The sequence below is a fragment of the Tupaia chinensis genome, unplaced genomic scaffold (genome assembly GCF_000334495.1).
Source record: "Tupaia chinensis unplaced genomic scaffold, TupChi_1.0 Scaffold000532_1, whole genome shotgun sequence".
Lineage (NCBI taxonomy): Eukaryota > Metazoa > Chordata > Mammalia > Scandentia > Tupaiidae > Tupaia > Tupaia belangeri.
In genome coordinates this window covers 6556836-6582528 of record NW_006160045.1, presented here as the reverse complement: position 1 = coordinate 6582528, position 25693 = coordinate 6556836, and the positions used below count along the sequence as shown (strand labels likewise).

At 40.0% G+C, this 25693-nt stretch overlaps 1 protein-coding gene and 1 pseudogene across 1 annotated transcript in view; one reads left to right on the top strand and one right to left on the bottom strand.

Annotated features, from left to right (window-relative positions):
* Positions 1-23660, bottom strand: part of SCCPDH (saccharopine dehydrogenase (putative)) — a gene marked incomplete at its 5' end in the record, with an annotated part of 32287 nt that extends 8627 nt beyond the window's left edge. Inside the window, 8 exon segments of the mRNA XM_014591125.2 lie at positions 763-819; positions 912-1031; positions 2713-2830; positions 4107-4237; positions 7494-7543; positions 13357-13486; positions 16070-16150; positions 23548-23660. Coding sequence (XP_014446611.1) covers positions 763-819; positions 912-1031; positions 2713-2830; positions 4107-4237; positions 7494-7543; positions 13357-13486; positions 16070-16150; positions 23548-23660 — 800 coding nt within the window.
* LOC106735799 (peptidyl-prolyl cis-trans isomerase A pseudogene) lies at positions 20716-21228 on the top strand (annotated as a pseudogene).
* Positions 23661-25693: the final 2033 nt, after the last annotated feature.

The following is a 25693-nucleotide window of genomic DNA, read 5'->3' as shown; positions in this document are numbered from 1 at the left end:
AGCTTGCAGTGAGTTCTCCCTACAGTGCCTAGTGCAAAGGAGATGGAGGTTAAATAACCCAAAACTTAACTTAGGGTTGGGATCTATGAGCCAGATGGTAAGAAATAAGGCAGCCAGACTAAGACTCGTGGTAATTCACTTTATCTGCCCTGGGAAACTGGAATAAATGGAAGAGGAAATGAAGTTTGGGGGCACAGAGACAAAAGGAGGCGATAACAGAGGAGAAAACCTGAGGAGTAAAAATATTTGAGATTGCTATGAAACAAAAAGAATACAATTTCTGGAGCCAGCTGGCTGGGTTCTCATCCCGCTTTGGCCATCTAGTAGTTATAGGACTTTGGGCAAGTTTTTAAGCCTCTCTCTCTGGGCCTCATTTCCTCACTTTTTAAAAAAGTTTTATTTATTTTGACTTGTTATTATATTTTTTAAATTTACCAGAGAGAGAGAGACAGAGGAAGAAAAAAGGGAAAGTGAGAAAGCAATTCGGCAGGTCTGGGACTCAAACCATGGTTGGCCATGTGGGAGTCCAGCACTTTAATCATCACACCACCTACTAGTCCCATCATTTCCTCATTTGTAATAACAGTGCTCATAACCAAGAGGTGCTTGAAAAGATTAGGTAACCTAAGAACTTAAAAGGGTGTCTAAAACAGTAAGTGTGCTGTCAAGTTGTAAATGTTACTGTTATTGGACCAGGGAAAAGTTAATACAACATGAAGAAAAATATTATCTTAGAGCCCTGGATATAAAAGGAAGCATTACCTGTTTCTGTGTTGGACCTTGTTTTGAAAAATAACCAAAGGAGAAGAGCCACGGGAACTAAAAGAAACAAATAAACCAACCCTCAGTGACATTTTTTAAAACTCACGGAAAACATTTCCGAAGATCTTATTTCATGAAATCTTACTTACTTTAATGAGAAGCTGCCTTCCAATGCCAAACTTCACGAAGAATAAAAAGAAAAGTCCTGCAAACATCAGCTTAATCACAGAGGTAATGCCTCCCACAGTCACGTACGCAGTATACTGAACCTAGATGGACAGCACAAAGCATGTTACCAGCCACGTTTTAGACCAAGTAATTCAAGAATGCTAACTACTTAAAACTTTCCTTTCAATCAAAAATACGGGACAAAAGCAGCTTGCACTTTATGAATGCATTATGTTCTAAAATCTTATCCAGAAGCCAGATACTGGGAGCCTATTTTTTGAAATAAGTTGTTACAAATGGTAATTAGCTTCCCATATTGAACATAAAACCCACATAATACAAATATACCTGAGTTTAGAAATATATTATAGATGGGAGACTCCACTTATAACCCATTCTATGAAGAAATACCCTCAAACTTTTAACTTGAGATAAAGCTTAAAGTCTAAAAAGAGAAAAAAGGCCCCAGCAATATGAACAGTAACTTCTCAGTAAGTGATAGGCCAGTACACTCCAGAGATTTTACAAAGGGGAAAAAAAGGGCCCGGACATCTTCACAGGAAATAAGAGTATTGTTAGCTGAAACACTAAATAGGGATTGCCGGATATTTAGGACACTAAAATCTCTGTACTGAATTAATTGCTGCTGTGTCACATTAAAAAGGTATGCAGCAGGACTGGCAAGTGGTGTAGTAGTTAAGGTGCTAGACTCCCACCTGGCCCCGACTGGTTTGAATCCCAGACCTGGTGGCTTGCTTTCTCACTCTCCTTCTTTCTCTTTGTCTGTCTCTCTCTGGTCAAATTGAAATTAATAATAATAAAATTAAATAAACAATTATTTTTCTTAAGAACTATTTTATTGAGTTATTTATTTTTATTTGACCAAAGAGGAACAGAGTGTGAGAGAGAGAAAGTGAAAAGGCAAGCTGCTGCATCCAGGACTCGATCTGCAGTCATCTATACAGGAGTCCAGCGCTACTAACCACACCACTTGCTGGCTCTAAATAAACAATTCTTCCAAAAAAAAAAAAAAAAGGTACACAGCTGGGCCACCAGGTGACATGATAGTTAAAGGTGCTGGATTCCCACATGGCCAACTGTGATTCAAGTCACAGCCCCAGCCGCTTGAAAATCACCCTGTTGCATGTGTGTGCATGCCCGAAATCCCAAGAGGAGGATGAAGAAGGGACTAGAGCATGTGATTTTCCCCCCGAGGTGATTTCTCACTTTCCCTCTCTCTGTCTCTCCAGAGAGGGCATGTGCCCTACAGCAAAAACAAACAAAAGTATGTAGCAGCTAGACTGGAATCATGAGAAAAGGATATTATCACCCACATAAATGCAAAATGTTTTACCCTAGCAATTATGTCTATTTCCAGATTCAGAAAAATGCAGTATTTAGCTCTTTCATTTTTGCTTTATAAATATAAAAATCTGGGGCCACCAGGTGGCATGGTGGTTAACGTACTGGACTCCCACATGGCTGACAGTGATTCAAGTCCTGGATCTGGTAGTTTGAAAATCACAAGTGTGTGCATCCCAAAAATCTCAGGAGGCAACTGAAGAAGAAGGAACTGCAATGTGGCCATCCTCCCTGGGTGGTGATTTTTCACTTTTCCTCTCACTGTCTGTCTCTCTGGCAAGCACACGCACCTTAATAGATAGGTAGGTAGGTAGGTAGATAGACAGAGAGAGAGAGAGATAGATAGACAGAGAGATATCCTATATTAAATGGGGGACCTGTAAGAAACAGAAAATTCTTAAAAAAACCACATATACTTACTGGTGATTCCCCTAAATTTTCATGCAAGTATCGCTGAGTCCGCCTCACAACAGACACGTCAGCTCCCAAGAAAGGGATAGAATAACTTTTGAGTTCTCTACAGTAAGAAACTGGCCACCTGCAAGAAAGACTCATTTTGCATTTCCTCCAATGAACAATACAATGACAACTTTAGCTAGTAAATTTCTGAATGAAAAAAATTAGTAACTTTTCTTGAGACAGTAATAACAAGGAAAATAGTAGATCTGCTTTTATTAAAATTTCAGTAATTCCTTTGTTCTTTACACCTATACCCAAACAAGTGACAAGTGAAATAGTACAGTGTTCTCTATAAAAAGGACACACAGATGTAGTTTCACTATAGCTTATGCCTCAATTTCCTTAGACAATGATAAAAACACTCATTTCAACAGCCTAATCCTAAACTATCTGCTAAAATTCAATTAATGACACTGATTGATTAATCAACATTAAGATGATCACATTTTAACACGGTGGCTTTACTGCATAAAATTTAACTGACATTTAATTTTTCTATTTACAGGACCAGCAGATGGCATGGTAGTTAAGGGTGCTGGACTTCCACACAGCCGGCCACGGCTTGTTTCATTCTCCCTACTCTCCCAACTCTGTTCCTTTCTGGTCAAATTAAAATAAAGTTAAATAAAAAATAATTCTTAAAAATAAATTTTGATATTGGAACCAGCAGTTAGTGTAATGGCTATGTTGCTGGACTCCCATGTAGTCGACCACAGTTCGAGTCCCAGACCTGGTGGCTTAAATTCACATCGGGTGAGTGTGCATGTGTGCCCAAGAGGAGAATGGAGGGGAAGGGATTGTGGCGTGGCCACCCCTCCAGGGAGTAATTAAATAATTCTTAAAAATAAATTTTGATATTGGAACCAGCAGTTAGTGTAATGGCTATGTTGCTGGACTCCCATGTAGTCGACCACAGTTCGAGTCCCAGACCTGGTGGCTTAAATTCACATCGGGTGAGTGTGCATGTGTGCCCAAGAGGAGAATGGAGGGGAAGGGATTGTGGCGTGGCCACCCCTCCAGGGAGGAATTTCTCACTTTCAGTCTCTCTGTCTCTTTCTGGCAAATGCATGTGCCCTATAACAACAACCTCTCAAAAATAAATAATAATAAAAATATTTTGATATCTACAGTAAAATGCCATCATAAAACTCATTTTCCACTATTGTTCAAATGATTATATATAAAGTACTAATGTACAGGGTGATGTACTAATTATACTTTAACTTTGAAAACCATGATGAACTTATTACCAAATCATCTCCAAGTTTTTTCTTAGTAACACTTTATTAACAATTAATGCAATAACAATATTCTTGGACAAGATACATCAAAAAGTAGATTTTGAGTTAGAATACCTTCTTTTTAATTTTGGACCAACGAATGGGATAGGTTTTGGATGTGACTCATTTCGTAGTTTTCTCAAATTTCTCTGATCTCCAAAACCGTAAACTGCTGACTTCCAGGTCCCATCGTGAATACACAACCCCTAGGAAAACACATCAAGGGTGCAAACAGTGGTAAGTACTAAAATGTAAAACTAGGTAACTTAGAACTGCTACAAACAGTTCACCTCTAGAGGAGTGAGACACAATCCCTTATTTGGTCATCTTGAGATGAATTTTCTTGATCAGCTAGGCCCAGTAACTTGATAGCCTGACCATGGTCAATAGTTATACTGATACAACCCTTTCTTCTCTCCTACCATTATTTATGCTTTTTATAATGAGAAACTTAGTTTATCTTCGCCATTTTTACTAAGGTATCACCACATTCCTTCAAAATTAACCCCTCTAATCCTATCCCTATCCTAAGCTGATTTCTCAAAATTTCAAAATATGTTCAAGTGTACGTTCATGCATCAAGTGCAGTCTGTCTATCCCCCGGGTTATGCCAGTTCCCCATTCATCTCCTATACCTCACCTCCTACTCTAGTCCCAATTTATATGTCTGTTTTCTCATACAAGTCTTTATTTTTTTAATTACTTAACTTTATTTATTTTAATTTGATTGGGGGAGTGGGGGGAGTGAGAAAGCGCATGCGCACACAAGAGAGAAACTGAGAAAGCAAGCCACCAGGTCCAGGACTTGAACCGTCGTCAGCCATGTGAGAGTCCAGCCCCTCAACTATAAAACCAACTAGTGGCCCCTGAGTTGCATTTCTCATACGTGCCACCCTGAGTTCCAAGTATGCCTTTCCCTTTATTCAGGTTGCTGCCTCTGACCTTCCAAATGCTACTTTGGAAGGCAAATCTTAGTAAAGTCTCTATAAGTCATGCCCAAAATTATTCAGACCCATTACAATGTTTATTCTTCTATTCTAGTATAGTAAACAGTGTAAATAGACACAAATTTTAGTATATTTTATACAGCCTTTCTATTAATCCAAATATATACTTAAGATTAAAAACACTGTGTATATCATGTATGCATCTTAAAATTTTAGATTAATTCTATATATGTACATATAGCATAATAACCTAAACATGTTCCACACCAACTCCAAAGATTTTTGTGTTTTGTTATAAAATTTACTCTTTCTTCTCCACATTTCTGCTGCACCCGCCCTTGAAACTCCATCCCAGCTACTCCAAAGAAGTTCTCAATCTCTCACCTCCCAGGTAGATATAATCTCTAATTCTCAGAATCCTTCGGTGTTTTATCTGATCTATTTATTATTTTTTTTAGAGAATTTTTTTGCCATAGGTGTGTGTGCTCACCAAAGAGATAGAAATTGAGAAATCCACCAGCGGGGATGGCCAGGCTGCAATCCCTTCTCCTCCATTCTCCTCTCGGGATTTTGGGCACGCATGCAAGCATGCTCAGCATTAGTTTTAAGCCATGGGGTCCAGGACTTGAACTATGGTCGACTGTGTGGGAGTCCAGCAATGTAACCATTATGCCATCTGCTGGTTCCACATCTGATCTATTTTTTAAAGTTTATTTACTTTATTCATGATTAAGAGTGCATGTGCACACTTGAGAAAGACAGAGAGAGAGACATTAAGCATATCTTCAACAGCATCTTGTCATGCTACAATCCCCTTTTCCAAGTTCTCAATTCATAAGAATCTTGGGCACATTTGCTCAACTTGTTTTGAGGCCTACCCAGGGCCTATCCATGGCCACCATGTGGAGCTAGCACTAAAATTCAGTTTGCTACTGACTGTACCACCAGGCTATGCTTCATCTGATCTCTTTAATCATAAGTATTTCTATCTCCTGCCAAACAAAATTATTACCTCTTTAACAACAAGGTTTGTACCATATTCATTTGTGTCACTTTACCTTAAACTATGTATCTTTACACTACTACATAATATTTGTTGAATAAATACACTGTAACAGGGACAAATACTTAGGAAACCACAAATATAGGCTAAAGTTTGGTTAAGCACCACCGACAATAAAAGTATTATAAAATACGGTCCATTCCCAGAAATGCAATTATGTTCCCAAATAGATTATAAATTCAGTAAGAGGGCTAGCAGGTGGTGTGGTGGGTGGGGTGCTGGACTCCTGCATGGCTGAATGCAGTTCAAGTCCCAGACCTGCGACTCTCCTCTGTCTCTCTCTGGTGAGTGCACATACCCTACAGCAAATTTAAAAATAATAATAAGTACAATTAAATAAATCATTCTTTTGTAGAAATTTTAAAAATTAATTCAGTAAGAATAGATTTATCTCATATATTTCTTTTATGGTCACAATAGTATCTAACTCCAAGTTGGCCAATTATAAAAATACATGAACTTGGGACCAGCAAACAGTGTAATGGTTATGTCACTGGACTCCCACACAGTCAACTATAGTTCAAGTCCCAGACCTGGCGGCTTAAAATTCACACCAGGCACATGTGCATGCATGCCCAAAATCCAGAGAGGAGAATGGAGGAGAAGGGACTGCGGCATGGCTATTCCTCCCAGGGGGTGATTTCTCACCTTCTGTCTCTGTCTCTCTGGCAAGTACACACATCCTATAGCAAAAATCTCTCAAGGAAAAAAAAATACATGGACTAGCATTAACATAATTCTCTTGGTTGACACTATTTATTACATAATGGTAGATACTTTAGTGTTGGGATAGAGGTAATTCAATCTAATATAACAAATTACGCAGTCATTTTAAAGATAGATTTCTATTTAAGTCAGAGAAATTCTTGATAATTTAGTATTTTTACACTTAAAAATTAAATACGATGACTTTCATTCACTAAACTTTACAAATGTATTTCAAATTTAGGGGCTGGATAGTGGCAGAGTGGTATAGCATGATACTCTGTGAGGCTGATCAACATGGGATGGTTGAAGGTTCGCATCCAGAAAGTTCAGAGAACAATGGGCATATCTGTGATCCTGGGCTGGCTGGGGACAGATCACAGCACTGGGACCGTGCTGGGAGTGTTATCTAGCTCACTTATGGAAAAAATGGGTAAATAACTTTATCTACATATGTACATGTACATAAAATTTAATTAATCTAAATCTTTTTTTAAGAGGCAGACATCAGGGGCTGGCAGGTGGAGTGGTTGTTGAGGTGTTGGATTCCCACAAGGCTGACCACGGCTTAAGTCCCAGACATGGCAGCTTGCTTTCTCAGTTTCCCCCACCCCCTCGGTCAAATTAAAATAATAACAACAAACAAAATTAAAGAAATAATTCTTTAAAACAAAAAAAGCCTATATCATTTCCAAAGTATTTTTTTATCTTGACTTGAAAAAAATACTTGACAACAGAAATACTAACCTCAGGTCCTGAATTTACAGTCAGGAAACTTTCCACAGCAGTTAAAGTACCTAAAAAAGTAGAATGGTAAAAGTAAAATTAAATTAAATTATTTAGCAGAGACAAGTACTAAGTAAAAATAATTCCTATTCACTTAGGAACCACTCTTACTAAACCTATAGCAGACACAGTCAGACGATTTGTTCAGATAACAGTTTTATTATGTTATTATAAAGAGACTTAAGAAGTTAAGGTCAGATAAACTATCAAAAAGAGTAGTTAAGCATAAACCTGTTAGTACTGACAATATCTTTTCTGTTATTTAAACTGGCAATACTGGGACCAGCAGTTAGCGTAATGGCTATGTCGCTGGACTCCCATGGAGTCGACTGCGGTTCAAGTCCTGGACCCTTAAACTCACTCCAGGCGCGTGTGCATGGGTACCCAAGATCCCAAGAGAATGGAGGAGAAGGGGTTGCGGCGTGGCCATCCCCCCTGGGGGGCGACTTCTCTCTTTTTGTCTTCCTCTCTCTGTCTTTCTGACGAGCGCACGTGCCCTATAGCAAAAACTTCTTCAAAAAATAAAAAATAAATAAAAATAAACTGACAATACTAAGACTCTCCTCCAATAAGGCAGTGATTTAGCTCACCCATTCTGGAAAGCCATTAAGACACCGTTCTCGGGACCAGCAGTTAGTGTAATGGCTATGTCGCTGGACTCCCACATAGTCAACCGTGGTTCACGTCCCAGACCCAGCGGCTTAAACTCACGCCAGGCGTGTGTGCGTGCATGCCCAAGATCCTGAGAGGAGAATGGAGGAGAAGGTATTGTGGCGTGGCCATCCCCCCTGGGGGGTGATTTTTCGCTTTCTATCTCTCTGTCTCTCTCTGTCTTTCTGGCCAGCACACGCACCCTATAGCAAAAACCTCTCCAAAAAAAAAGACACAGTTCTCAAAATTACATCTATGGAAATTATTGTTTTCAAATATGACAGCTTTCAATCAGTTTATTAGTAGTGGCTTATAGTAAATGTATAGAAAAACTATCAAAACATCCTTTGTTACAACTTTAAAATACTTAAGCTGTTAAATTAAAAATATAGTAAGTATAAAATAAAAAACCAAAGTAGAAAAAAGGGAGAAATAAATTATATTCACCATGAAGACTAACATACAGGTATAGTGGTTAAGTATTTCATTAATTTTTGAGTTTCTTAAGAATAGTAAGGCAAAAGAAAGACATAATGGTCTGGTTAATTCTCAAAATCCAGTGAAATAAAATATATCCATTCCTTAAGAGAAATTTCTGGTTTAATTCCAATAGCAAATTAAAACATGGAGCCTAATAATGTTGACACAGAGCAAGATAAAGAATAACCACATCATCAACAGTAGAAGAGAACTATAGACACACAAACTCCATTGGTCTGACTACAAACAAAAAATAAGAACAGCTCATTAAAGTATAACCCACTGGAGATGATTCTCAGAACTGCTGAGAGAATGCAGCTAGGCATGTGGTCTGTGCTCTAAGCCTAAAGAACATGGGCCACCCAAGCAGTGTGTAATGAAACATGAAATGTGGAACACCTGTACCAAAAATCAGCTGGGTTACTTGTAAAAACGCTGACTTCAAGGTTTTGGTATCTGAAAAAAAAATTTTTAAACAAACCTTAAAGGAATATTCTCTCCCTTAAGAAGGAAAAAACACCTATTCGAAATAACAAAATTATTAAATACTTTGGAATAACCTGATTAAGAAATATGTATGACTCTCATGAAGAAAACTTCTAAAACTCACAGACTAGAGACTTTTTTTTTTTTTTTCATAAAAGGAGACTTACTAGGTCAATGAATTGGAAGACTTAAATATTTTAAAGATGTTTAATTCACATTCCTCTTTTTCATGCCAGTCAGAAGATGCATGTGTGAGCACCAGAGAGAAAAAGCACCCTTCTAAAGAGGCCTAATCAGACCAAAAATTCCATCTCCTCTAATTTTCCATCCTGTCTGGACGGGGAATGGACATGTAGCAGTGCACAGTTTTGTAAGCCACTGGGCTTAGATTCGAACCTTGGTCAGTCTTACGGGATCAGGCTTCCTCTGCACAGTGTTTAACCTCTATGTAACAGGGCTGGTCTACATACCTCTCTTTAATGGGAATGACTCAAGTGTTTTACCATTAAGTACAATGTTGGCTATTGCTTTTTGACAATTATGTAAGAAAACAGGGTATTTAAAAAGTTAATGAAAAAATGCATATTATGAAAAACTATACATTGAAAATTATGTGTACCAAATACATACACATGAATTTAAAAAAACTTTGCAGCAAAATAAACTTTTTTTTTTTGTTTTTTAGAGAGAGATTTTTGCTATAGATGTGTGAACTCAACGGAGACAGAGAGACAGAAAGTGATAAATCACCCAGTGGGGAGATGGCCACACCACAATCCCTTCTCCTACAATCTTCTTACAGAATTTTGGGCACGTGCACACACACACACTGCTGGTCCCAATAAACTCATGTTTTAATTCCATTTTTCCATGCACTTATTGAAGTCCCCCTCATATTATATTAATAAACTCTTAAAAATACAAAATCCATAAACCAAGTGAATTTTTGATTTTCATGTCATTTATTGAGATGGGCACAAAGCTTTTTACTTTTGATCTTCTAATATGATGATCACCAAACTTCCTAGTGTTAAATCTTGGTTGTGATGGATCTTTCTTTTAAAATGCCATTAGATATTTATTAAAATTTTTATATAGCATTTTATTTTAAATAGTTTTGTAACAGGGAGCATGTGCTGGCCAGAAAGACAGAAAGTATCCCCCAATGGAGCAATGGTGACACTCTCTTCTCCCCTTCTCCATCCTGTTGGGAGTTCGGGAAAGCATATATGCACCAGTGTGCTTTTCAAGCCACTGGTGCTGGGATTTGAACCTCATAGTTGGCTGCATGTGATCAGCTTCCTTTAACCACTATGCTACAAGGCCAGTCCTATAGCATTTCCTGTTTACTTCTAATCACACAAGCAAGATTCATTTGTAGGAACCAGATGATACAACAGTAAAACGAATGCTCTCTGAGACTGACCCAGATGAAAAGGTTTCAAGTTCACATCCAGAGACCCTGTTATGGATGCTGGGCACATGCATACCCAGGTCGGTCGTTGCTGGCTACGACTGGGGGTTGACTGTGACATCAAGACCTTGTTGGGGGTGCCGTTTCTCTCTCAAGAGATAAACTTTGAAAAAATAAAGTGAACTTTCTTTAAAAGAAAAAGAATAACTTGTAGCTTTTGTGTGTGTGCATGTCCTATCTTTGCTGGGTTTTGGCTTCACGGTTATGTTAACGTTTTTAAAAAATAATTATTTAATTGGGACCAGCAGTCAGCGTAACGGCTATGTCACTGAATTCCCATGTAGCCGACTGCGGTTCGCGTCCCAGACCCAGTGGCTTAAACTCAGGCTGGGCACATGTGCACGCATGCGTGCTAAAGATACTGAGGCGAATGGAGAAGGGATTGCGGTGTGGCCATCCCCCCAGGGGAAGATTTCTCGCATTCTGTCTCTCTGTCTGTCTTTCTGGCGAGTGCATGCGCCCTGTAGCAAAAACCTCTCAAAAAAAAAAAAAAAAAAAGTGTCCCCGTAAACAAAACCCCCAAAAAAAAAAAAAAAAAAAAAAGAATTATTTTATTTAACTTTATTTATTTATTTTAATTTGATCACAGAGGGACAAAAGGTGAGGAGAAAGCAAGCTACCAGGTCCAAGACTTGAACCGCAGTCAGCCATGTGGGAGTCCAGTACCCCTAACCACCATGCCATTTGCTGGCCCTTTAACTTTTTAATATAAACTGGAACACTTTCCATTTTTTTAAAAGTCTAAAACAGGCCGGCAGGTGGCATGGTTTAAAGGTGCTAAATTCCCACATGGCCAACTACATTTTTGGGTCCTAGACCTGGCAGCTTGCGTTCTCCCTTTCCCTTTCTCTCACTCTCTAGTCAAATTAAAAAATAGTAACAAATGAAATTAAATAAATAAATTAAATTTCATTAAAAAATAAAGTTTAAAATCTAAAACAGTTTGTAAGATACTGTACAGACACCAGCAGATGACATAATGACCATGTCGCTGGACTCACACAGTGGACCATGGTTTGAGTCCTAGACTAGCAGCTTGAAATTCATACCAGACACATGTGTGCGCATACCCAAGATCCTGGAAGAAGAATGGAGAAGGGATTGCAGCGTAGCCATCCCCCTGGAGGGTTATTTCTCACTTTCTGACTGTGTCTCTCTGGTGAGTATATGTACCCTATAGCAAAAATCTCTCTCTGAAAAAAGGAGTCCAGCAACATAACTGTTATGCCATCTGCTGATTCTATTTTTCCTTTTTTTTTTTTTTTTAAGAATTATTTTATTTAACTTTATTTATTTTTATTTGACCAGAGAGGGACAGAGTGTGTGAGTGAGAGGGGGAAAGTAAGAAAGCAAGCTGCCAGGTCCAGGACTTGAACCACAGTCAGTCATATTTGGAGTCTAGCACCCTTAACCACCATGCCACCTGCCAGCCCCAATATGCTTAATTTTCTAATGGATACTCTGAAATACATATTAGTAACTTCAATTGTTTTAGTATAATATTGATGGTTTCCTTTATACATAAATAATTGTATTTTACAAATAGGGTAAAAAAAGATGTCAAATTTTGTGTTTAATACTTTCTAGCTTTGATGGTTAAAAATATATAACCTTTTAGGGACCAGCGGATAGTGTAATGGTTATACCACTGGACTCCCATGTAGTTGAACATGGTTTGAGTCCCAGACTGGCAGCTTAAACTCACGCTGGGTGTGCAAACCCAAAATCCCAAAAAGAGATTGGAGGAGAAAGGGTTTCAGTGTGGCCATCCCCCGGGAGGTGAATTCTCGGTTTCTGTCTCTCTGTCATTGTGACTCTGGAGAGAGCACACACCCTATGGCAAAATGTTTCTCTTAAAAATTTAAGAGGTTTTTGCTATGGGGCGTGTACCCTCGCCAGGAAGACAGAGACGAAGACACAGAAAGCAAGAAATCACCCCCCAAGGAGGATGGCCACGCCGCAATCCCTTCTCTTCCATTCTCTTCTCGGGATCTTGAGCATGCACGCACACAGGCTCAATGTGAGTTTAAGCCACCGGGTCTAGGACCTGAACCGCAGTCAACTACATGGGAGTCCAGCGACATACCCATTGTGCCAACTGCTGGTCCAAAAAAAAAAAATTAATTATAATATACATGTAAGTTATATTTTAACGTGTTGATTCCTAAACAAAGCAAATTTGAATTTATAATTGCTGCCAACATTTTTTTTCTGATGAATTTTACAGTTTTAAGCATTACTAAATTGAAATAAATAATTCCTCATTTCAGAACTCTTATAGTACTATCCATGTCTGAACAATAATGTCAATTGCATTTCAGTACAAATGTAGCTACAGTAAAAATATATATTGTAATCTTACTCATTTATTTTGTTTTTTTGTTTGTTTGTTTTTTGAGAGGTTTTTGCTATCGGGTGTGTGCGCTCGCCAGGCAGACAGAGACAGACAGAGAGACAGAAAGTGAGAAATCACCCCCCAGGGGGATGGCCATGCCGCAATCCTTTCTCCTCCGTTCTCCTCTCGGGATCACGCACGCACATGCACCCGGCGTGAGTTTTAAGCCACCAGGTCCGTGGTCAACTACATGGGAGTCCAGCGACATAGACATTACACTAACTGCTGGTCCCGCAATTTTACTCATTTCTTTTCCCAACTAGAAATTAATCACAATCATAAATATGAAGTCCATCTCTACTGCTAAATTTAATTATTGCTTAGTGATCAATAATTACCATTCATTTTATTTCTGGTGTAGATTACTCCCAGATCTGCTGGAATGGAGTCAAAGCCACTGCTTCCAATGATATAAACCCCTTTTTCTGCAGCTTGCTCATGATACTTCCAATACATTAGCTCTAGAAACTAAAAGAATCCAGGACAAAAATCTGAATCAGAACAATCTAGAAACACACCAATATTAAATGATACATTTTTAAAGACACGGCAATTAAACTGAAAATGCTAACAATATGGTTTTGTAACAAATTAACTATCAAAATGTGTTTTCATTTAGCAAATATTGACTACAGCTACCACATGCCAGGTGGTATGAGAGATATGCTGATCTGACTTAATGACACCATTAACTTTTTTAGAATGACTTTTGAATGTAAAAAAATATCTATTACAGGGGCTGGCAGGTGGCGTGGTGGTTAGGGTGCTGGAATCCCACATGGTCAATTGCAATTTGGGTCCCGGACCTGAGGCTTGCTTTCTCACTTTGCCCCTTTCTCTCTGATCAAATTAAAATAATAATAATGGTAATAAAAAATAAAGTTAAATAAAATAATTCTTTAAAAAAAAAAACCTATTATAAAAAATTACACTAATAGGGGCCAATAGGTGGCATGGTGTTTAAGGCACTAGACTTCCACATTGTTGACCATGGTTCAAGTACTGGACCTGGTGGTTTTCTTTCTCACTTTCTCTCTCATCTCTCCCTGTCTCTGGTCAAGTTAAAGAATAATAAATCAATTAAATTAATAACTGTTTTTAAGAATTACACTAATGAAGAAAAATACCCCCAAAAAAAAAAGGGGGGGGGAACCAACAGTTAGCATAATGGCTATGTCGCTGAACTCCCACGTAGTCGACCGCAGTTCGAGTCCCAGACCCGGTGGCTTGAACTCACACGGGGCGCATGTGCATGCGTGCCGAAGATCCCAAAAGGAGAATGGAGGAGAAGGGATTGCAGCGTGGCCATCCCCCCTGGGGGGTGATTTCTCGCTTTCTGTTTCTCTGTCTCTCTCTGTCATAAAATTAAAATAAAAAAATTAAATAAATAAAATAAAAAATTTTTTAAAAAGGCAAAAACAATTACGTCGAATCGTATCACCCAGATAAACATCACTACACATGCATATATATGGCTATATAGGAAGATGGAATGAAAGAAAAGCTGACGGAGAAAGTAATAACATCTGCACATAAATTCTTTTCTTTTTTTTTTTTTGATTGCCAAAGGGTACTTGCACTTGCCAGAGACAGACACTGAGAGAGGGTAAGAACCTCCCTCAGTGGGGCGTGGTCATGGCTCAATTCCTTCTCTCTTTCTCCATCTTGCCAGGATTTTAGGCACACTCACATATGCACCCAGCATGTTTTTCAACCCTCCAGGGCCAGTATTTAAACCTCAGTCAACCTTATGGGATCCAGTTACCTTAACCAGTCAGCTGTAGGGCTGGCCCTGTCTTTTGCCTATTAAAAAAAAAATTATTTTTTAGAACAGTTTTGGATTTACAGAATAAATGAATAGAGTTCCCATGTACCCTAAATCCAAGTTTTCCCATGAACATATTTTATAGTAACATTTGTTATAATTAGTGACCCAAAATTAGCATATTCACTGAAGTCCATATTTTCTTCCTATTTCCCTAGTTTTTACCTAATGTCCTTTTTCTGTTTCAGGATGCCATCCAGGAAACCACATTATACTTAGTCGCCACGTTTCCTCAGGATCCCTTGGCTGTGATAATTTCTCACTTTTGTTTTTGATGACCTTGACAGTTTTGAGCAGTATGGGTCAGGTATTTTGCAGGATGTTCCTCTATGGAAATCTATGCTATGTTTTCTTCATGATTAAACTGGGGTTGCAGGTTATGGGGCCAGGACAACAAAGGTAAAGTGCCATGCTCACCCCATCTATCAAGGCTATATATATCCCATTAATTGATTTCCAGGGCTGATGTTGCCCTTGAACACCTACCTGGCTACGGTTCTCCACCATAAAGTTACACTCCCCCTTCCAGAGAGGAGAGAGGGTACAGCATGATTAGAATTCATCTACAAGGAGATTTCTCTCTTCTCATCCCTCTGCCAGGTTCCCCCCCCCCCGCCCCTTAGGGCACATGTGCTGCTGGAAAGAGACAGTGAGAGGGAAAGTGAGAAATCACCCCCCAATCCCTTCTCCATTCTCCTCTTAGGATTTTGGGCACACACGCACATGTGCCCAGGCTGAGTTTCAAGCTGCCAGGTTTGGGACTAGAACCACTATCAGCCATGAGGGAGTCCAGTACCTTAACCACATGCCATCTGTTTAGGCTGAGATAATTTTACATTTTCTTGCCTACAGTGTTGTAAAGATACCTGATTTTAAAAAAGGAATCATAATGAAAAAGTTATAAAGTGGGATTCTGAGAAGTATGCATAGCACACTGTTTTCATTAATTCAGTTCACAGGATGCAGTAGCTATAAAACCAGCACATCCCATACATGAAATAATTGAGGCTGTGGACAATCAAAAATCTCAAGAAAACCAAAAGCCCCTGCCATCAGTGCTCTCCTTTGAGTCATCACTGGAACATCACAGGAGCATGAAGAACACTACAGGAGGAGTCATCAACCTCAAATATGCCTATAATACCTCACTAAATATTTCCCACTTCACTAAACAGGAGGTCATGTGTTGTCAACGCTATGTGTTTTTTCCTTATCGTTTTATATACCTGGGGTTCTCCACAGATGTCGATACAGCTGGTTCCATTTTCAATACATGCTTTTACTACAGGTTCTCCATAATGTCGATACTGGGGGAAATAAAGAAATTCAATAGGTTACTCTTTCTATCAACTCAAGTGAATAAAATCCAATTTAATCTTGTAAGTACAGTCTTGGTTATCAAGAAATCAAAGGTTAACAAGTAGCCTAAAGATAAATTAAAAGAGACAACTATGCTGGTCTACCTCTCACAGCATAAATGACAGATTTATGACAATTACAAGAGCAAAGTGTGCTTACCCCTAAATGAAGACAAAATGGAAACTTTTTCTTTCTATTTTATAAACTGCTAGAGAGAACATGCACTCACCAGAGACAGACAGAGAAAAAGAGAGAGGGAGGATGCCGGCAGGTGGCGTGGTGGTTAAGGCACTGAACTCTCACATGGACAACTGTGGTATAAGTCCTGGATCTGGCAACTTGCATTCTTACTTTCTGTTTCTCTCTGGCCAATTTAAAATAATAATAATATGTAAAATTAAGTAATTCTTTAAAAAAAAAAAAAAAAGAAAGGAGGAGGAGGAACACACCCCTTAATTGAGCATAGTCACACCACAGACCTTTTTTGTAAAAATATCTCAAACCAGTCGTTTCCCCTCAACAAATCCAATTTTTAGTTCAAATTCTGTCTCCTCTCATACCACATATAGCTCCTAACTGGTTTCACTGTAGTTAATCTAGTCCTAGCTCCAGAGAAATACTAAACTGTTACTCTGAAATAAAACTGATGTCACCTTTCCTTTGCCCCACCCCATACGTGCTCTTAAAATCCTTCACTAGCTCTTCAGTGCCTGTGTTACACAGCATAAGAGGACCAGTAGATGGCATGGCGGTTACTTTGCTGGACTTCCACATGGCCAGCTGCGGTTCAAGTCCCAGATGTGGTGGCTTGATACTCAAGCTGGGTGTATGTGTGTGTGTGTGTGCCCAAGATCCTGAGAGGAGACTGGAGAAGGGATTGCAGCACAGCCATCCCTCCTGGGGGTGATTTCTCACTTTCTATCTATCTGTATCTCTCTCTCCAACAAATGCACATACCCTAAAATCTCTCTCTCAAAAAAAAAAGTACGAGTTTATTTTAGTATTAAAAAACATGAAATCTTGGGGCCAGCAGGTAGCATAGTGGTTAAGGTGCTAGTGCTAGACTCTCACACGGCCAACTGTGGTTCAAGTCCCAGACCCCGCGGCTTAAACCTCATACCAGGCCCATGTGCATGTGTGCCCAAAATCCCAAATGGAGAATGGAGGAGAAGGGACTGTGCCATGGCCATCTCCCCTTGGGAAGTGATTTCTCGCTTTCTGGCTCTTTGTCTCTTTGGCCAGTGCATACGCCCTATGGCAAAAATATCTGTCAAAAAAAAAAAGAAAAAAGAAAAGAAATCTATGCAGTTTTTAAATGTATTTCTATGAACTTTTTGAAAAGTTGTATAGAAATCTAAACTTTGTATGAAATAAACAGTCTCCAAGCATCATCCACAGTCTCTTGATTTCCATGTTCCAGCAGTTCTAAACTATCTGAGCATGCTGCTGCTTTATACCCAGACTGTGTTTCTTAGAACATCCGCCTTCTATCCTGTTCCTCCTTAACTAACTTCCATCGCCTTCAGATTCCAGCCTTAGAGCCTCAGGTTCCCTTCTCTTGTCTCAGCCAGTAAGCCACAGTCCTTTCACTAGTCAGTTCGTCTACAAATACTAGAAAGCAGCAGTAAAGCATTAATGATTTTTTTTTAAGAGAGATTTTTGCTATAAGGGTGCGTGTGCTCACCAGAGACAGACAGAAAGTGAGAAATCTCTCCCTCCACCGGTGGGATGGCCACACCGCAATCCCTTCTCCTCCATTCTTCTGTTGGGATTTTAGGCACATAAACACACATGCCCAGCTTGAGTTTTAAGCCTCCAGGTCCGGGATTCAAACTGTGGCCAACTGCATGGGAGTCCAGTGATGCAACCATTACACCATTTGCTGGTCCCCACTAATGAGCTTTGCTTCTGAAAAGAATGTATATTTTCCTACTTACCAGTCTGCCTATTCCTTACACTGTTTTTGGTCACATCTTCTCCTTGGGGCAATACTGAGACTGTACTTCTTACTAACTTATCCCTATTTTATAATGTCATTAGATGTTTCTCTATTTATTATGTTGTGTTTGTATGAGAAACATGGACAGTCAGAGTAGCAATCCTTAATCTAAGAGGAGACATTTCTCCCCTAGAAAGCCAATTAGCATACAGATCAGAATTACAAACTTGCTCTCAGTTCTCCATGTGCTAAACCAAAGGATTCAGTTGGGTGGAATATTAGAAATTTGGTTCATGTTAATTTTTATAGGAAACACAAAGAAAACTGAAGGTTTATTTAGAGCTAATATATGGATGAAAGGGGCCAGCAGGTGGTGTGGTGGTTAGGATGCTAGCTTCCCACATGGCCAACTATGGTTCAAATCCTGGACCTGGCGGCTTACTTTCTCACTTTCCCTTTCTTTCCCTCTGTCTCTGTCTCTCTGGTCAAATTAAAGAAAATAATGATAGTGAATTAAATAATTCTTTTAAAAACACACACACACACACACACATACACACACACATATATAGACAATAGCACAATTCCTGGCTATATCAAGTGGCCATGTGTTGAACATGGGATATAACAGGCATCCTGAGTGGGATGTGAGAGTGTCACAGCCCACACTGCTCAAGTAATGCTGTATTCACATCCAGAGGGGGACACTGTGACATTCATTCATTTTTAGTATATTGCAATCTGATACTTTATACACATGCCCAACAGAGAAGAATTTGTAAGGGATGAGTTCCAAGGCCTCAGGCATTTAGAGGGGGAGGATGAAAAGATACAAAGAGGAACACTGAGATAAAGTAGGGAGGGGAGGGCAAAAGGAAAACTACTAACAGAGTAAGTGTGAATCCAGAGCCAGATGAAGAAAGAAGAAAGTGACCAACTAGATCAAATGCTGAGAGGTTAGATTAAGATGAGGACTGAGTATCGATGACTGGATTTACTGGGATCTTGCCAGCGTAGTTTCACTGGAATAGTTTAAGATAGGACAGGAGGGGGGACCAGCAGTTAGTGTAATGGCTATGTCACTGAACTCCCTTGTAGTCAACCATGGTTTGAGTCCCGGGCCCAGGGGCTTAAACTCACACCAGGCAAGTGTGCTATGTGGGAGAAGGGATTGCAGCATGGCCATTTCCTCTGGGGGGTAATTTCTTGCTTTCTGTCTGTCTCTCTCTGTCTTTCTGGTGAGCGCACGTGCCCTATAGGAAAAACCTTTTCAAAAAAAAAAAGATAGGACAGGAGGGGACGAGCACATAGCATAATGGTTGTGTCACTGGACTCCCATGTAGTTGACCACGGTTCGAGTCCTGGACCTGGTGGCTTAAAACTCACGCCAGGCACATGTGCATGTGTGCCCAAAATCCAAAGAGGAAACAGAGTAGAAGGGATTGCGATATGGCTATCCCCCACGGGGAGGTGATTTCTCGCTTTCTGTCGCTCCAGTGAGTGTATGCACCCTATAGCAAAAACCTCTCTTTAAAAAAAAAAAAAAAAAGAACAGAAGGTGAGAAAGTACAATGAGTAATGAGAACTCGTTCAAGGAGTTTTGCTAAAAAGGGGGCACAAAAAATGGAATAGTTGAATGGGAATGTAGAATCAAGGGGAAAGAATTTTTTTAAGATGGGAGATATAAACACATATTTAAATGATGACAGAAATAATCCAGTAAATACAAGGGAAAAACTTTATTTGCTACAGGGTGTATGTGCTCACCCATGAGAGAGAAAGAGGGAGAAAGAAGGTGAAAGCACCCCACAATGGAGGATGGTCATGTCACAACCCTTTCTTCTATTCCCCCTTCCTATTAGCATTTTGGGCATGTACACACACACACTGGCATATTTTTCAAGCTGCCAAGGTTGGGACTCAAACAGCAGTCAATCATGTGGGATCCAGTTCCCTTTGCACAGCACCTACCACTGCACCACAAGGTCAGCCCAAGAGGGAAAGTTTGGTAACAAGAAAATGTGTAAGTATAAATATAAAGTGTTTGAATAAAGCATTCAATAGAAATAGGATCCATTTTTCCTTCTAAAGGAGGTAAGGCAGAATACAGAGTACAATGCAGGCAGGTAGATCTGGTGGTAAGATAAATTTTGTTCTGACACCTTCTACTTTTGTAGTTAAAAAAAAAAAATCAGGTAAGTGGCCACATGGGTGGTGCAGCTACAATAACACTGCTCAAGCAATGATGTATCCCCATGGAAAATTGTGAATTTGGTTCCCCAGCTGAGTTGGGCATGCGGTACATGCATCCATGATCCTGGTTAGCTGGAAGGGCTAGAGGTGAAATGTGGCATGAGATCCAACCACCCCTCAGCATCTCAACTACTAGTGTGGTGATTTCTGTTTAGATTATTCCACTGTTGGTCCCTTCTCTATTTTCCTCTCAGAAGCCAAAGAACTTCAAAAATAGATCAGATTATATTCTTGCTTTCAACTGTTCAACAACTCTTGATCACAGTTAGAAAAGAAAAAAATCCAGGCAGACAACACTGCCCAAGTCTCTCCCCCTCAACCATGGTCAACCCCACCATGTTCTCCAACATCACTGCCAATGGCAAGCCCTTGGGCTGCATCTCCTTTGAGCTGTTTGCAGACAAAGTTACAAAGACAGCAGAAAATTTCATGCTTTGAGCAGTGGAGAGAAAGGATTTGGTTATAAGGGCTCCTGTTTTCACAGAATTAGTTCAGAGTTTAAGTGCCAGGGTGGTGACTTCACACGCCATAATGGTACTGGCGGCAAGTCCTTCTATGGTGAGAATTTCAATGATGAGAACTTCATCCTGAAACACACAGGTCCTGGTATCTTGTCCATGGCAAATGCTGGACCCAACACAAATGGTTCTGTTTTTCATCTGCAGTGCCAAGACAGAATGGTTGGATGGCAAGCATGTGGTCTTTGGCAAGGTGAAAGAGGGCATGAAAACTATAGAAGCCATGGAGCTCTTTGGGTCCAATAATGGCAAGACCAGTAAGAAGACCACTGCTGACTGGACACCCCTAGCGAGTATGACTAGTGTTTTCTCTTAACCACTATACCATTCCCTCTCTGGCTCAGGAGAGCACCCCCTCCATCCCATATGCTTTCTATGTCCTATAACCTATGCTCTCAATGAAGTTCACTGGGTTTCATATTTTCCTATTCTCCTCCAAATCAAGCTGAATCATAAAGTTAAGTTTATGATTATGAAATAAAAATTAAGTAAGAAAATAATATATAAATCCTGACCTACTTCAGTAGCACAGCAGTAACACATTGCTCAAGCAAGGCTGGATCAATACGAAGATCTTTGGTCAACCTGTACATTCTAGGGACATGTGCCCCTGATCCTGGCTGGGTAGGAAGGATGGTGGGGGAGGAGAGGATTGCAGTGTGAGATCCTATTAAGAGTGTGTGTGTGTGTGTGTGCAGGGGGAGGACCAGCAGATGGCATGGTGGTTAAGGTGCTGAACTCCCATATGGTTGAGCACAGTTCAAGTCTCTAACTCAGCAGCTTAAAATTCATGCAGGGCACATGTGCGTGCATACATGTGTGCATATATGCCCAAAATCCTGAGAGGAGAAGGGAGTACAGGGTGACCATCCCTCCTTGGGGGTAGTGAGTTCTCCTTTTCCCTCTCTCTTTACCAAGCACATGTGCCCTATGGCAAAAAAAAAAAAAGATTGTCAGAGCCAAAAGGTGACATGGAGATTAAATGCTGGATCCCATATGACCAGTTTCACGGTTCAAGTCTCAGAAAATCACACTGGGTACATGAGCATGCATATCTAAAATCCTAAGTGGGTAAAGGAGAAGGGAGTGTGGTAAGGCCATGCCTTCAGGGGGTAATTTCTCTCTCTCTCCATCTCTCTCCTCTCTCTGGTGAGCACACATGTCATACAGCAAAAATTAGTAAGATAAATAAATTAAAAAAAAAAAAAAAACAGGGACCAGCATATGGCATAACAGCTACATGGCTGGACGCTTACGTAGCCGACTGTAATTTGAGTTCTGGACCTGGTGACTTAAAACTCACTCCAGGCGTGTGCATGCATGCCCAAAATCCCGAGGGGAGAATGGACGAGAAGGGAGTGTGGAGTGGCCACCCCCGCAAGGGGGATAATTTCTCGCTTTCTGTCTCTCTGTCACTCCAGCAAGCGCACGTGCCTTATAGCAAAAATCTCTCTTAAAAAAAAAAAAAGAAAAAAGAAAAAAAAGAAACTTAAAAAAAAAAAAAAACCCTGACTATGGCCCTAAAAGACCCTGCATGACTTAGCCCTTGCCTAACTCGACAGTTGACCTTCTACCTCTGTGCCCTGCTCACAGGCTCAGCCACATTGGCCTTGGCATATTCCCCAGTCTTGCCCAACTCGGGACCTTTGTACCTGCTCTTACTGAAACACCTTTCTCCTCACTCGTATATAGTTCACCTTCATTGAGCTCTCTGCTCAAATGTGGACTCCTCACAGAGAACTTTCCCAGCACATCTAGAAGAAATTGATGTGCTGACCTCTTATCTCCTTATTTTATTTCATTTTCCCTCAAAGCACTTATCACTACTACTATCATGTGCTAGCTTTTATGTTTCCCACACAAGAATGTAAGATCCACAAGAGATATTTTTGTTTTGTTCACTACTGTGTCCTAAATACCTAGAATAATGCATTTTACTTGTAGTAAGTATTCAATAAATATTTATGGGATAAACAAATGAATCCTTCTTTAGTCTCTATTTTTTGTGGCTTTTTGTTTTGTTTTGCTATAGGGTACATGTGCTCGCCAGAGAGGGAAAGTGAGAAATCACCTCCCCAGGGAGAGAGCCATATCACAATCCTCTCTCCTCCATTCTCCTCTTGGGATTTTGGGCATGCATCTACATGCATCCGGCATGATTCTCAAGCTGCCGTTTCCGGGACTCAAACCATGTAGTCAGTCATGTGGGATCCAACCACCCACTGGTCCTTTTTTGTGTATTTTTAAACATATATATTGTATAATAATACAAGAATATAATTTATAAATACACATAAACTTATTATAAGTACATGCTCAAACATGTGTTCACTGAAGGAGCATATAATAAAAATGGCAAAAAAAAAAAAAGTTTGGCAATCATAGCTACAATCAGTGAGCAAACCAGCACACATGTGCTCAGCTTACTGTCACAGACAGCCTGCGCTCTTTCTCTCGGAGACTAGTCACAGCCATTCGATTCACACAAAGAAAAAAATTTCCCATATGGCGGATGGGGTTAAGGCCTTCAACGAAATCCTCTATCCCTTCCCCTTATGTTCCTCTGGAAAATACCAGAGTTTGCTAGAAATGAACAGACTGTTTGTTCTGATACAAAGAAGGGCTGATTACTTACTGGTCCCACGCAGTTGAGGACAACTGTCGCCTGTTTAGCCATTTCATCAAGGGAGGCTGGATTAGTAGTATCACATATTATTATTCCAACTTCAGACGATAGTGTCGGTCTTCCTAAAATAATAAACAGATCATTTAAAGGAAATCCTAATACATGATTAGGTCTCCCAGAGCTTCCTTTGTTTTGAGTTCCCTAGGGGATGCATGCATTCACCAGGGAGAGAGAAAGAGAAGGAAAATTAGAAAGCATCCTCGCTGGGGGAGGATCATGCTGCATCTCTTCTCCTCCATTTCTTCTTTCGTGATTGTGGGCATACATGCACATGCACTTGGTGTGTTTTTCAAGCCACCGGGTCCAGGACTCAAACTACACAACCGATCATGTGGAATCTAGCTGCCTCAATCATCATGTCACTGGCTAGCTCCTTCCAGATCTTTTTGTAGTAATCAGTGACAGGAAGTTAACAGATATACTGGAGCTAACTCTCCCTCTCAAACAAAAGATAAAATTAGTTTTAACCAGGTAATTAAAAAGAGGAAAAAAGACTAAGAGGAAATGGTAGTACTAAGAGTTACTAAAAAAAATACTAAGCTTTAAAAAAAAAAATCACCTGACACAGAAATGTATAAATGACAACTAGGTGTAACGTGGCAATTTTACAGGCAAGTTTAAATGCTGAGTAGAAGATTGTCCTGACTTCTTCACCAAGAAATTTACATTAGAAAAGCAGTTTCTCATCAACTACTCAACAACTATATATGGTCCAACTATGGGGTGTGGGTGGTCTGTTAACATCACCATGAGAACAAAAGAGAACTCTGAGGTGAAAAACAGTCTACATAAAAACACCTCAACTCATAATAAGGAAATAACTGGAATTAGCTGACTTAATAAGAGCAGTATAGGTTTTGATAGGTCCAGTTAGACTGCCAATAGCTTGATTTGGGCATTGCAAATGGTACATACCTAGGCTGTACATGTATGTATCTTACTGAGCAGGTGAGAGAAACTGAAGAATAAACATTAATAGTGAAATTATTTCCTTTGGAAAATTAAAGATCAAAAAGTTCATTGGCCAAGATTCTGTGTGTTAGTAGTGCAAGCGACAAGAGTTATGGGGAAGGCTACATGGATATCTTCTACATATAACCACATATAAGAGTCTGCATTCACACTGAAAGCTGGGTTCTGTGTGGAATTATGCAATTAAATAGAAAGAATGTCGTACACACATAACTCTTCGCAGGTACTATTAGCCGGTAAGAGGTGAGCGATGAAGAGAATTAACAAAGGCCATGAAATCCTAAGTTAGAAAGGAGTCTTCCAGTATGTCTGCCTCCTGCACGATGCAAGTGGGTGGTGATTAGGGACGCTGGACTTCCACATGGCTAACCACAGCTTGAGTCCCGGACTGGGAGGCTTACTTTCTCACTTTCCCTGGCTCTCCATCTCCCTCTCTCGCTGCTCTGTCCCTCTCTGATCAAATTAAAATAAATAAAGTTATATAAAATAATTCTTAAAAAAAAAAAGTCTACCTCCTCTGTCTCCCACATCCATATACCCAGCACTTAGGACAAGACCTAGCATGGAAAACACTCAATAAACGTATCCTGAATGAGTGCTGAAAGAATAAAAAGAATAAGTGTCCAAATCAGATATGTGTGTGTGTGTGTGTATACACACTGAAAAGTTAAGGCCACTGGAAAATTCGCAAGTTAAAAATAAACAATAACAAAGACACGGCAACGTTATCAGCAAAACTCTCAAGCTGTCTCTCCCATCCTCAAACACAAGGCAAAGGAGAGTACACCCTCTAAGAAACCGATGCCCTACTTTCCAATCCCACTACCTATCAAGAAACCCATCACCAGGTACGCCAGCTCCAGAGCCCGGTGAAGCAGAGAAAAGGACAAAGTTCTCGACTACGTCGCTATGGAGACTGACCAAACTATAGCAGAAAATTCAAAAAGGGGAAGGAATGAAAGCAAAAACATTTTAAGTTTTTAAAAGTTAGGGATATGCCATGAAATAAGCTGAAACGCCCCTCTCCTCTGGGCCAAGACAGGGCTGGGGGGAGATGTCGGGCGCGGTCCCGGGGAGAAGCGCTCGTTTTGGGCAACCGCGAGTCCTGGCCCGGGGTGGGGGC